Source organism: Oxyura jamaicensis, chromosome 1 (genome assembly GCF_011077185.1).
Source record: "Oxyura jamaicensis isolate SHBP4307 breed ruddy duck chromosome 1, BPBGC_Ojam_1.0, whole genome shotgun sequence".
Lineage (NCBI taxonomy): Eukaryota > Metazoa > Chordata > Aves > Anseriformes > Anatidae > Oxyura > Oxyura jamaicensis.
The window spans coordinates 149,018,402-149,032,590 of record NC_048893.1 but is presented as its reverse complement, the minus strand read 5'-3'; the positions used below and the strand labels follow the sequence as shown (position 1 = coordinate 149,032,590).

Below are 14,189 nucleotides of genomic sequence, written 5' to 3'. Positions count from 1 at the left end.
TCAGCTAGGGAGTCAACAAAGGTATTGAAAAGTAGTTTTCAGTTCAAAGTCTCTAACTTCAATTAGTTTCCTAAACCTTGACTGGGAGAGGTAATAGCCTAAAGTCTTGATCAAAAGAATTGGTGTTTATCCATGTGACCAATGGCTATACTGAAGTTAGAGCTGAGAAAATGTCTGTAAACACGTGAAAAGGAATGCATGCCAAGAAGAAAGGGACTGAGTATGTGAAGATGTCATGGTGGAAAACTGGCAAAGGAATAGAAAAAGAAGAAAGGTTTTAAATATATGCAGCCAGTTTGTTTTTATGGCTTGTAGAACATAGCTGGATGTAAACCCAGAAGATTAACGTCTCCAGGTGTCAACTTGGTTTCACTGATGTCAGTAGACATGTTGAAGGTTTTCATCGAGGTTAAGAATTTATTGTATTTAAGTTTCAGGTACCTGGTTTGGCTGTATTCTTGCATTGGGTTATTGACACTGGTATTCAATACCTACTGTATTGCTGAAGAGGTTGCTGGAGACTAGTCGTGACTTGCAGATTCTCCAGGCCCAACACCCTCAGCCATGACAAATATCATGTAGCTATTCATAATTAAAACAATGTTTTACAGCTCAAGTAGTTTATTATAAACAGCTTCATCCTGGTCTTAAACAGCTTCATCCTGGCATTCCTCTATGTCAAATAATTTTGCTTTTTTGTCTCCACCTGCTGGTACATGGCAGGAAGGCATGTATGTGAAGAGGTTAGAAATTCTTAAGCTGAGTAAAACTGAGTGTTTTATGTCTGTAACTAAAAAAAAATGAAACCAGCCATTTGTAAATACCATTATGATGTCTTTTTTATAACTCTTGATTTTTATAAACTTGTAGCATTACTTGAACGCTTTTATTTGTGCAATAAAAGATTGTGCCAAAATTATGTATTTCTTTACAATCTCCAGGTTATTTTGGGAAAACGGTAGTGGACCTACTGTGTTTTTTTTGAGGAAATGGTAATAAATCAGCGAGGACTTAAGTTGTTTAAAAAAAACGTTCAAAATGGTCTTAGTACCACTGTTTTTTGTGTATTTTGCATATATGGTCTTGAGTGTTGTCATAGCTTTCATTTTTTGTCTAATGGCAAATGTTGTGTATCAATCATAAGTTTTTTGCACCCAAATCTAAAACAACTGTCTTACCTTTATTGCTACTCAAAATGCTGCTGTATTTATGCAATCTGCAAGTGAAATGCATGACACTAAATTTTACTTTCTTAGGGAAAAAGATCGAAAGATCGTTACCAGAGATTTCATTGTGTCAGTTGTTTATGAATTTTTCGAACTGTTTTTAAAGCGCAGCATATTTTTGTTTCCTGTTTCAGAAACACTCTTTGAAGGCTAAAGAGTTTGAATATGCATTTTTTTTTGTATTTTATAGTTTGAGTTCTAATACAGCAAAACTGTAAAAAGAAACAGATGTTTGATTAGTGTAAATTAATAACTGTGCTGGGCAGATGTCTTCTGTCTGTTCAGGCTAGAACTGAGACAATTAGTGCTTCTCATATGATGCTACTTTTTCTTAAAATTGTTGTATGGGTACATGTGTTTCAATATATTTATGAATACAGTGGCTGTGGAAAACTCCTCTGTAGTGATTTGCAGCTTGTCTTTCTATGGACCGCAGTGTATCAGTTAGCCACTTGTTTGCAGGTAACTAAGTGGGGAAAAAAAACACAACACAAAACCAACCCTGTTTGCTTCCCCCCTCCTCAGTCTATTTTGCAAATATATGACTGCATTTGCAAGAGAAAAGAAATGTAAAAGTTTCCTTCTCGACTATAATCGTGGCTCTTCATCAGTCATCACTCTTCCTGCATTTTGTTCGAGAGGCTCTAATTGTCTGCATTTGGCAGGTTTAACACTTCCTGACAGAGAGGCTATTAAGGGGAAGTATTCTCGCATAACTGTCACAGGCAGGAACAAAGAACCTTCAAACTCAATGTGTGGAAACCACTAACATTCTTAAATGACCCTTTTCATGCATTTTATCCCTTTAAGCTAAAATTTGGAGGGTGCAGGGTCATGGAAAGCAGCAAGGTGTAATAAAACAGTTAACCCTGATTTTTTTTTTTTCTTGGGGAGGGGGATTTTTTTTTTTTTGCTAGATTTATCTCTTGACTTAAAAACAATTGTTATTTGGAAAAATCTCATTAACAGATGTGACTGGAGTAAAAAGACTTAAAACTGATGTTGCTTTCAGGACTGCTTTGAACTTAACAAGCACCGATTTGTGGAGCAGACTAGCTAATGAAAGGAAATTAAATTTTCTGACAACTTCCCCTGCCAGCCCCCTTATTCTTCATGGGGCTGTTACTAGGTACTGAAGACTTTTAAAGAGGATTTTGTTTTATTATCGGACATAAATGAACCAGGTATGAACATTGCTTATGTATTTTTTTAAAGTTCTGACCTGGGTGCTTTTAAAATGGATTGCCTTAAAAGCTTTAAAAATATCAGGTTTCATTTTAATGTTCATAAGTCAGCCCCCATAGTTTCAGACTCACTTAGCAGCTGGCGGTTTCCAGACGTTACTGCCTTCCATACTAATTTTTTAATGTGTGTCACAGAATAGTATAAATACTAGCAAATTTGGATGGAGTTTTCGAACTTAACCCATGCCACTGTAATTTAACCCTTTCTTCTTTCTGGTGTTGTGTCATGGAAATGTATTGTTACCGGTAGGAGAAAACAGAATTAACTACTGCAAGAGAAGACATTTGGTTGTTTAAAAAGTGAGAAGTACACTGTTTCTGTTCTCTGGCTTTCCCAATACATTTTTCTGTATCATGTTTTCTGTACCAGGCTATCGTGGCATGAGTCAGCTGAAGCCATAGGTGGCATCAACAGGAGTTGTTCTAGTTGTCATACACTAGTGATTTGCAGACATTTGGATGGGAGCTGATATATGAATGGGTTTATTCTCTTTAGAATTGAGGGGAAAAAAAAAAAAACCTACAAAAGTGAAGTGCTTGTTTTTTTTTTTTTTTTTTTTTTTTTTCAGTAGACAAATTTTCAACTTTGAAGAAGTTCTGCAAGATTTTTTTCTGAACCTGAATCACACCCAAACAATAGAGAATCAACTCCCCCTACTGACAGCAGCCAGGAAAACATGACAAATACCTGAGAGGACAGAAACAAGCTGGCAGTGGACAAGCTTTAACGATCTGATTTATGGTCCATTATTGATTGTAAACTTCTAAATTCTAGCATTAAATTCCTACAACTGCAGAAAATCATTCTGCAATCCCGGCTGTGTTTCCTGTCAGCTGATTCCTCATTGCTTTGAGTTTCTCAGTATACTAATGATGAGGTAGAATTTACATTCCACTTATGGTATTAATTTTACATTCCTCTGGCTGAAAAGGGTCAGAAGGTTGTAAAATCAAACATTAAATGAATCAGAGGAGACAGTAGTGCAATATATGACTGCCCTCAGGACACAGTGCAATGGCTGATGGGATTAACGTTGGGTCTCATTTCCTGCTTTTACAGGATGCAGATGAAGCTGTCAGAATTGCAAGGGAAATTGGTAAGTTCTTAAATTAGCTATGGTGGGATTTGTGTGCCTCTCAGCAGACATGGTTGACTAAATTGAATGTGTAATAAGTAATCCCTATAGAACAAATAATGTTTTAATAGTTTTTAAGTTCCCTATTGCCTATAGGGCTGGAAAAATCTAGGCATTAACGCCCTGTCTCTTTAATCATCACATTTTAGCTTAACCAACTGGACTATACAGAACAAGTGCAGCCATGATTTGTGGAATGCTTGTAATATGCAGCAGTCAGCTTGCTAAAGGAATTATTTCAAAGTGTATCTGCAATCGGACATGGGGTTCTTTTTACAGAAGTTAAGCATGGTACATTTCTCCTGATCTGGAGGCTGACGCCAGTGATGTTATGATCTTCATTCTTCACTGTGTGCACAGCAATTACCTTGAATATCATCCAGACCACCAGCCTTTCTTCTGTGCTTTCCAGAAGAGATACACTTCAGATTCTGAATATTTTACAGAATGGTGAAAAGAACAACCAGCAAACTGTCTGGGACTCATTTTGATGAAGGTTAAGTGTAATGTGTTTAATGAGTTTTGGCTTTTGTTAAATAAAGCTTAATATTAGGGAAAATGTGTAACCATATGCTTGAAATTACACATTCTTAAATGCTTTCGAGGAGGAGAAAATAATGCAATAAGAGGTTTTTCTTTTTCTTAAAATTCATTTTAAGATACAGTAGCCATGAGAAGCTATTTAAGCTCATCAGTTGCATAATTCCAAGAACCCACTTCATATACATCTCACCTGTGCCAAAACCTAGGGATGTGCCTTAATGCCAGATAGAAACTGCGACTTGCCGTGCTGTGGATGATTCTTGACCACTGTAATACTTTCCCAGTTTGCGTTTAAGGTGGCGTTCCTACCCTGCACTGGTTAACTATCGTGAAACCCCTCAGTGTAGGCCTGACTGAATGTTAGGCTGACATGATTGAAGTCAGCATTTCTGTGGGTCAGCCTTGGCCCCTTTTGGGAAATCAGGTGATTACTGATCACTGCCATGCAAGCAGAAACAAAAGGTAGAGGTTATGACTCAAACAACTAGAACATCCGGAGGAGAACTGGCACATAAAATTGGTTTCAGTGCTTAAAAAGGCATATATAGTGTTATGTGTTTATTTCAGTTCAGTTTCATTTCAGTGTTTTTTTCTACATTTTCTTAATGTTTTTAAATAGCTTTGATCATTTTAAGTAGGAAAACATTCAGTGGCTTCCTAGACATATTTTTAAATTCTTGCTTAATTGTTTTCTAACTTCTTCTGGTGTTCTATCGACTGGTTCCTGTCTTTGATACCAGCAACACTTTGGAGGTCATTATACCAAGGCAGTCTTAAATCTGCAGATATTGAAGTCGTCTGCAGATATTGAAGTTGATTCCAGACAGCTGGGTGGTGTTTTTTATTTAGATGACAAATCCTAAAGCCATTTTTATATGGACAAGTGGTAGCCACATAGCAAAAGGAAATTGTCCTTGCTGGCTTGTTTCTACCCATGTTTTGATCAACTGATCACTTTTATTAGGCTTCTGTCTAGTCATGACCATGGATCAGAAGCCAAACCAATGATTTATAACTTCAAAGGATGTAAAATAAGATGAAATTAATGTCTCTGTGTAAGTCTCTGTATAGAATGTCCTCGTGTGATAAGGTACTCAATACGTAACTGAATACTTTCAGATTATTTTTAATTTCACATACCTAGAGCCTCAGTATTCTAAGCGTGCTTAAATAATTATTAAAAAAAATCATTGTGTGCCATTACTTAAAACTCTAAAACGTTGTGCAATGTTCTCTTATGGCCTGTGCATTCCTCTACTGTTCCCTGCTATGTTCTGGCCAAAGGTCCAGTAGCAGTGGGCTATGGCACATCAGGGCTGATGAACTACTTTTAACTGTTTCAGTTGATATTGTTTACGGATAAGAATTTTGTAAGTACAGGAGTAAAAAAAACCTACCTTTCACCCCTCATTTGAGATGTGCTCTCCCAGGCTGTCAAGAGTGAGTGTTAAAAAGATACTAGGCTGAATCAGGAATTGGAAGCGGTATTGCTGTATAGGCTCCTTTGCTCTTCTCATATATGTCTATGTGGGCTGTTCTTTTCTTGTGATCTCTTCTGTAGTGTTTAATCACACTGGCTCTTTTCCCATGCTACTTTAAAATCCATTTATAACTTATACATTAAGAACTGCCAGCTTCTCAATTTCTGAAGCATCGATGAATCTTCAGAAAGTTCTACTTCTCAGTTTGTTGACTGGATGAATCAAACTAAGAAGTACAGGCAGTATAAACTAAATGAGGGTCTGTTCAATTTTAATCTCATGTAAATTGGTGTCTAATTTGAGGGAAGGGTTGAAAATCTAACACCTACTCAAAAATGTGCCTGCTTTGTAAGGCAATGTGATGTTTTGTGATGCTTTTATAAATGCTACTATAAATTGTTTGCATGCCTCTCCCTTCCACAATTAATCCAACTAATCCATGGATTGGTATTTCAGCAATTTTAACTGCTGCTAGTGTAAAAGTCGTCAGAAAAACGATGAACAACATGTTCTGATCTTGGCATAATTTGCCCAATATTTATACAAAACTTAAATTCTGTGAGACCTTGCTTGGCTTGGGACAGATCAGTCTTTGGTGTTGGCCAAGGAACTGACATGTTTAGTTAAGTTCAGTGACACAGGAAGTAGAGTGTAAACTCATATATGAGCAGAAGTTCAAGTCCCCTTATTTTGAGGAGGCTGGCTAATCATCATCCCAACCTACAGAAGTGTCTTGCTAAGAATTTTTATTTCTTGGCCTAAAAAGCTGCATGTATCTTATCAAACCCAAGCCTTACTTAGACTTTTTATTATCATTATTATTTTAAATTTCTTCTTAACTGTGCTGTGGCTCTCTGGAATCTTTAACTGTTTTGCATAAAGGTGTGATCAACATGTAATCAGTGTACATAAAGTTGGGACGGGAAGAAAAGCTGTGTTCATAAATTGATGAGTACTACCAGTGACCCATGTATCCTGTGTGATAATTTAACCTAGTAGGCTGTGATACATAAACTTTATATATTCTATAATATATAAAGACTCACCGAGACACACTGCCAGCATACTTATTTTACAGTTGCAATGAAAAAACAATAAATTAGAACTACTACTTTTACATAATTAAAATCAGTAAACTGTTCAAGGGACCGATACTGCTAAACTGAAATTGTTAGCATCATTGAGTTTTCAAGTACCTGTAACACTGAATAAGAACATGATGAAAGTTGCCATAGTGAGTTTGCCATTCTAACTCCTAAAACGATGCTTATTTAAGAATTTCAAACCTTTTAAGCTGGAGTCTCTGGTGATAGCGTTAACATAGGTGGTGTGAGTTTGGTAGTGCTACCTAGTTAAACCTCACTTCTTGTTTGGAAATCATACAGGATATGCTTCTTACTTGATTTCAAGACCACTAGTTGACTTGTCTAGGAGCATGGTGATTGCCAGGGATCTGGAAAAACAGCTACAGCATAGATAAACTGTTCTTACATAGGTACAACATATGCTGCGTTTCATGAAATTGAGTTGGACTTCACTGTTCCTGCATGTAACCTCGAGCTGTTTTGTTCATGACCCTTTTATCTCTGGGATTACAGAAGCCTAGGAAATACTTGATGCAGTTCTAGATCAGACCCATTGTTGTCTGACTAATCCTGTATAATTGTGGGCAGCATGAGATACTTAAAGGAAAAAGTAGCATACACTCTAGCAAGGTTCCTTGAAAAGTTCAGTTTGGTCTTAAGTATGTATCTAGTAAGTAGAGATTACCTGAGACTCTAAAGCATGCAGCTTTATTCCTGCCTTCCAGTCAACACTGCTCTATTTGTTTCTTACATTTGTATCATGTCCCTCTTGTTTATGTCCACTTCAGTCTTTTTAAGCAAAAGATTTTCTGGATCTTGTTTTTAAACATCTTTTGAACCTCCTTTCATTAAAATGTCTTTGCAGAAGAGGTGGTGGTGGGGAAATTTGTAATTGTCACATGGCAGGTTTAGAGTAGATCTACATTTCAGAAAGCAACTGTAAACATTAGCTATGCATATAATACCACACCTGATCATTTCTATTAGGGAACCGTAATGAAATGTCCTTTTCTGTCCCTAGATCAAAACCTCTTTTAGGAATGTATCTTCAATTTGCAAGGACTGATTGGCTTTTCTTGTCAGACCATATCAGCTAGTCTGATGTTTGACATAATGTTATGATTTTTCATTAAACTTACTGGAGACCAGAGAAGAATATTTCTACTATCCTAGAAATGTCAAAAACCTTCTAATCAGTACCTTAACTTCCAAATTCCCATATACTCACGTGGGAGAAAGGTGAAGTTCACTGATAGGAACAAGAAGTTGTTTTAGGAAGTTGTTTTGAATTCAAAACATACTGTGCTACAAGATGCACAATCATTACTAAAGGTGGTTTTAAACTACACTGGTACAACACTTAGTTTTCAGAAAACTAAGGTCCTGACTCATGTACCTGTTAATCTGTCTTGTTCTGAAAGTGAAATATTTCTGGTTATGCACAGTCAGATTTATGATGCTCACTTTTTTGTTACTTGTCACGTTGGGAAAATATTTTTTTTGCACATTTTTTAATGATGAAAAATAATCTGCTACTTATTGTGTAATATCTGAGCATTACAGCTTTCTGGAGATGCTCTGTTATTTAAACTGGACTGCACCAAAAGTGTTAAGTACAGACTTGTTTACTGAATCTCTTGACCAATAGTTTATGAAGATCTGCTTATTCTTGCTAATAAAAAGTTTTTTTGTTTTTTTTTTTTAATTTAATCACAGCAATATCTTATCTCAGCAGTAGCAAGAAAACTAAATTTTGTTTCTAAAGAATGTGAGCTTAAAAAGGTCAAGTGCCTTCATAAACCACTTTGTTACTTGGGAATAATTCATTCTGTAGTGTGGCTTTTTTTTTTTTTCTATAAATGAAATAGAGAAGACAACCTTTTCTTGGCTTTAGAAATCACTGTACTGACAGCTAAGTCTTGAAAAGAAAAACCTCTCCTCTCTCTCCAAACAAGAAGTATTTTAATAAACGAAGTTATTGTCTACTGGCATTATTGGACATGTGGTCAGTTGTCATGTTTGTATGACCAACTGATCAAAGTTTGAACTTCTGTCTAATTGTTCCCCGCTGTTAGGCTACCCTGTCATGATCAAGGCCTCAGCAGGTGGTGGTGGGAAAGGCATGAGAATCGCTTGGGATGATGAAGAGACCAGGTGAGACGCTGTCCAAAAGCTTGCCTTGATGAATGCTGCAGTTACCAAAGTCCTATTAAGCCACTGTGAGCTGACAGTTGAGCAGATATGAACTGTTAAACAGAAATTGGGTAGAACTTGTTTTTCTCCCTTTCGTATAATAAGTGGTATACTTTGGTAGTTTGCATATGTGTATTTAAAATTAATTTTTGCATAAACTTTAAAACACAGTCCATTATTTTGAGTAAAGTCAAAAATAATATTAATAAAATCCACAACCCTTGCATCTGCCTTTTTTGCCCAGTGAATGACTGTAAATTTGCACTGTAAATAATATTTTGCTATGTGCCTTCCAGAATGCTGATGTACTAATCATCTGTGTGTTAGGTAGAATGTTTATTGGCTTTGCTTCTCAAACATTAATGCAAACCATTAGCTCTGTTAAAGTTGATGAGACTGATTATTCATGTGTGGAAACGGTATTTCCAGAATGTGCTCTAATAGCATACTTCTGTGTTTAAAATACTTGCCTGTGCAAACTGTTGTGCTTTTGCCTGTTTGAAGCCGAGTATTTGTTTAAACACAAATTTTCATGTCTTTTAATGCTTGTCTGAATCCTGAACCCTTCAGGAAACTACATTACTGACTGGAGGTGTTTTACAATCCATTCTTCTCTGATATTCTGACAGTGAAGAGCCTGGTTTCAACCTCGTGTGTCACTATTACAAAACCAATCAACCAAAAAACAAAACTCTGACATGGTATGAGTTTTCAAAGATGTGTAACAAAAAGCATACTTTAATCTAAAACTAAGTAACTTTCTAAATGTTCTCTATGTGAAGGAGAAGGCAGTACACATGCTGGAATTAGCTTGGAATACAACTCATGTTGTTGTTTAATTGTTAGTTATCTGTAAGATTTCCCTGATATATTTTGTCCTCTGTATTGTTGTGTTTTTTCAGTCTTGCCTCAAAACCTGGAAACTGAAAAGAACAAGAAAATGAGTACCTAGTAGTTAAATTCTAGATTTAAAGAAAACATTCTGTGCCTTGCTATCTTTAGCCCATTCCTATTCAAATCTAAATGGGAAAACAAGGTTTTGCATTTTAGAATAAAAGATCTAGAATAACTTGCTTTTATGAAGATGCTTTGTTCCCATTGCTTTGGAATCCCAAATGACTGCCTTGATCTCATTCAGGCAGCAAGTACATCTGTTGGAGTTAAAAGAAAGGCTTTCATTTCTCATTTTGCACAGGAACTGTCAAAGGAGTTTGATTAAATTAACTGTTTAAAAATTGAAAACTTGGTCTAAAAATTATAATTGCTCATTTGTTTCAAAGAAAAGTTGTGGCTGCTGTTTTCACCATTGTCACCTGACAAAATTGATTGATATCGAAACCAACTAAGGATGTTTTTTGTGCATTTAATATTTAGTGATATTACGTTGACCCAGTGATACTAGTGATGCTTGCCTTCTTTGTGGAAAGCCTTTGGAATACTATTCAGCTTCTTAATATTTGCCAGTGGTGTCCTTCTAATCTATTTGTTAGCTACATTAGCCTTGTCTTTACAGTATAATTTTATACAGTTAGTGATCCTAAATTAAGAAAGAATGCCTTTTTTAGTAGTTATATAGTAGTTATATAGTAGTTATAGGCACCAATGAAGCTAAGATGTATTTGACAAAATACTTGTTGCAGGATGATAAGTGAGATTAAAATAACGGAAAATAGAAAAGGATTTACTTTGCATTTCAGTGTGAAATAGAGGATTTAGGTTTCTCTTACAGTCTGCCTGGAAGAAATAAATACGAGGTTGTAAATGATTTGTTGTACATGTCCGTTAATTGCATTATAGAACTAAGGTTTTTCCATTTTATGTGATTTTTTTTGAAGGTGACTCAGCTTGTTAGTGACAAAGCAATGTATCTGATAGTTGTAATATCTTATAAAAATTTGCTGACATCACGTTTTCTCATTGAATCCAGATCCATGTAATCCTAAAAATTGATTTTCAGCTACTGGCAGACTGAGGAACCAATATCTGAATTGCCTTTTATATTTCAGGGTTCATACGTCTGAGATGATTGTGAAGAACCGTTGATAGTATTTTGATGTGAAAACTTGCTTTGGCATTGACATAAGAGATTAATTTTAAGTGCTATTTTTTTTTTTGGGGGGGGGGGGGAAGCTGTATATGAACTCATTTTGTTTGAAACATATTTTTGGATTTTCAGGATAGCTGAAGACTCTCCTCATCTTAAATGGCTATGCATAATATTAAAAGAAAGCTTAAGTAATGTATTGTGTGGTGTGATATGGAATTAACCACAGGATGTGGAAAAGACCAATCTGATTGACTTAATTCCTGCTCTTACAGAATTATTTGCTATAGTAACTTACTAGTACTTCATCTCTCACATCTCTTACATATCTTACATAGCCCAGACAGTTAACATTGTTAGATTCCTCTAGCTATTATGACATTCCAGTTCTTATAGCTAAGATTTCTGCCATTTTCACCTAATATTTCTAAATGGAAGTACTAGAATACCGTTTCACCATTGTTGTAACTTTTTTCTTGAAATATCTCTTCATGAGCATGTGACTGTGGAAGGCTGCCATGTTCCCCTCCCCCCTCTTTGGGTATGGTTGCCTTTGTATTTCTTCAGACATCAATCTCTCCTAAATCTCATTTATGTTGCTTTTCTTGTAAATTTGAGTCAAGTGCTAGTATGAATTTTTGTGTGCAGTTCAAGCCACTAATCCAGATCTGAAAAGTCTCCCATAGAGGAGGGAGCCAACTAGCTCCTTGAATAACTCAGTTTACTCTTAAAATCCAGGGTGGCAACTCTGACTTTTTTTTCTTCCCTCAATAAACCAAAAATTTTGAGCTCAACTCTTTTGTGATTGCTGTGGACAAGACAGCCAGCTACCATTGCATCTTCCACAAGGCCTTACCTATTCTCAAACAGCAGATCTAGGAGGGCAGCTTTCCTTGTTGGTTTTCATAAATACTTGTGTCAGGAAATTATCTTCAGCATGCTTTAAGAATTTCCGAGGCTTGTTTGCCTCTGCAGTATGATATTGACAGTTTGTCTGTGAAGTTGGTCTTCCATAAAGATGAAGGCAACTGATCCAGAGATTTATCCTAGTTTCCTATAGGATAGCTCACCTGTGCTGTTGTCCTGGGTGGGCTGCCAGTAGTAGGCACCCACAATGGTATCTACTTTGTTCTGTGTCCCCCTAATCTTCACGTGGAGGCTCATCATCCAAGCAAGGGCTGTGTAGTCTAGTCTCTCCCTTAAATACAGTATGACACCTCCACCTTGCCTGCCATGCCTCTTTCTCTTTAAACAACCTGACTTCAGTCATGGGACTCATCCCACCAAGTCTCACTAGTACCAATGACGGCATAGCTCAGGGAATGGACCAAAACTTCCTCCTGTTTGTTCTTCATACTGTGTGTATCGGTACACAAGCATTTTGGATGCATTCCTGAACCCTCAGTGCTCCCTAGGCGCCGCTGTAGATGCTTCTGTTACCCTTGCCACCCTCAGGCAGTGTCATCGCTTGGCTTAACCTCAGTGTTGCAAGTGGTGTCCCCTCCCAAGCTGATCCTAGTTTAAAGCTCTCTCACTCAGTCTTGCCAGGTTATGAGCCAATGAATGTTTTTCTATCAAGACAGTAATATCCTGTCAGGCTCCAGCAGATCTCTTTTCTCAAAGACTCTTCCTTAACTATAAAACACAAAACTCTAGTGGAGGGACCAGTCTTGGAGCCAGACATTGATGATCTGGGCTTGCTTGTTTCTTTCTGTGTCTCTCTCCACTACTGGTAGGATTGAGGAAAAGACTACCTGTGCTCGGAAATCTTACAACCATCTTCCCAGGATCCTGAATTCCGTTTTGATTTTAGGCTTACTGGTGCAATATTGTAGGTACTCATACGATGAGCGGGAGTGGGTAATAAGCTGAAGGCTGTACTAAGCTCATAAACCGACTGTTGACATAAGTGATCCTAGCCCCATGTACGCAACATGAAGTTCAGTACAGAGTACAACAAGGCAGGGATAGGAATCTGTGAGTCTGGAAGTTTTCTCTATCACTTCTTCCTTGGTTGTGGGGAAACGAAGGCTCTCTTGCTTTTTCAGAATGCTTGTAACACTTGCACCTGTAAGTCGGTGGGCTTCATGACTTTGAACAATCTGCTGCAAACTTTAGAAAGGATTTCACTTGAGGGCCCTATTCTCTCTGAAGATCAGATTTTAATTTTGGGGGAAGATTGTGATGGATCTTTAAACAAAGGTACTTACTAGCTTGTACGTTTAGGATCAGAGGTCACTATATAGGAACTACTGGTCCTAATTTTTACTCCATAAATTTATAAATAGAAATTAGTTTTTCTAGTTACTAGCTGCAGCTGCAAACAGCTTTAGTTGGAAATTGGCATTGAATTATCTTCTAGCAATTATTTTCTGAGGAATTTGGAGCTTTGTGCCCTCCCCTTTGTAAAATTATCAATTTTATTACCCTCCCAAAGCAGTGCATTTAGTCTGTCAGACTGTAAGAGCGGGAATGTATGGGTTTGGCCTCCCAGAGCGTATGTGGCCTGTACAGGAGAGGTATGGGCTGTGGAACTGTTCAGGTAAGGGGAAGGAGTGAGACTGAATGAGTGAAAAACAGAGGTTCCTAAAAACATTTTCTAAACACAGGTTTTTAAGCCAGGTGCATTTATAAACATTTATGTAAAATGATGAGATTGATTTTATTTTAAATTTGGAGTTGAGCTGAAGCAATGGATTATTGTTTTTTGTTTAAACTCAGAACATTGGAATATTTTTGGTTGCTTAACTTACCAGTCATATTTTTAGAAGGATTCAATTGTACTAGTGATTATAAAACATCTGTTCTTAGCTATGTCCTTTCTAATTCTAGCCTCAACAAAGAAGACTATTTTCTTTTAGTATTTCCTAATATTGGAAACTGAAATATTACATAATGATGGCAGTCTTTTATTAGTGTCTGTCTGCCTCCAAAAAAAGTGGTTGTTTTAATTAAAATAGTGATGCTAATCTTGGAGCTGGAGGCAAAAAGTTGGCACGGACTATCTCACTTCAAAAAAACAAAAGAAAGCATGTGGCAAGATCAATAAATGCTTTTGTATGGCTTATACTTCAGTGTGAATAAATGTACTGTAGGATGAGAGGAGAACCTTTAAAGACATCCTGTTCTTCCCCTTATAGAATCATTTATGTTTGAAAGGACCTGGAGAAATTATCTCATCGAGCTTCTTGCTAAGAACTGGGTCAGTACTGAATTTGAAGTAGGTTGCTTTGAGAT

The 14,189-nt window shown here is 36.7% G+C and overlaps 1 protein-coding gene across 1 annotated transcript in view; it reads left to right on the top strand.

Moving 5' to 3' along the window:
* Positions 1-14,189, top strand: part of PCCA (propionyl-CoA carboxylase subunit alpha) — a 275,014-nt gene that overhangs the window by 73,198 nt on the left and 187,627 nt on the right. The window contains exons 7-8 of the mRNA XM_035318665.1: positions 3,531-3,567; positions 8,791-8,869. Of these exons, the coding sequence (XP_035174556.1) occupies positions 3,531-3,567; positions 8,791-8,869 (116 nt within the window). The remainder of the gene's footprint in view (positions 1-3,530; positions 3,568-8,790; positions 8,870-14,189) is intronic.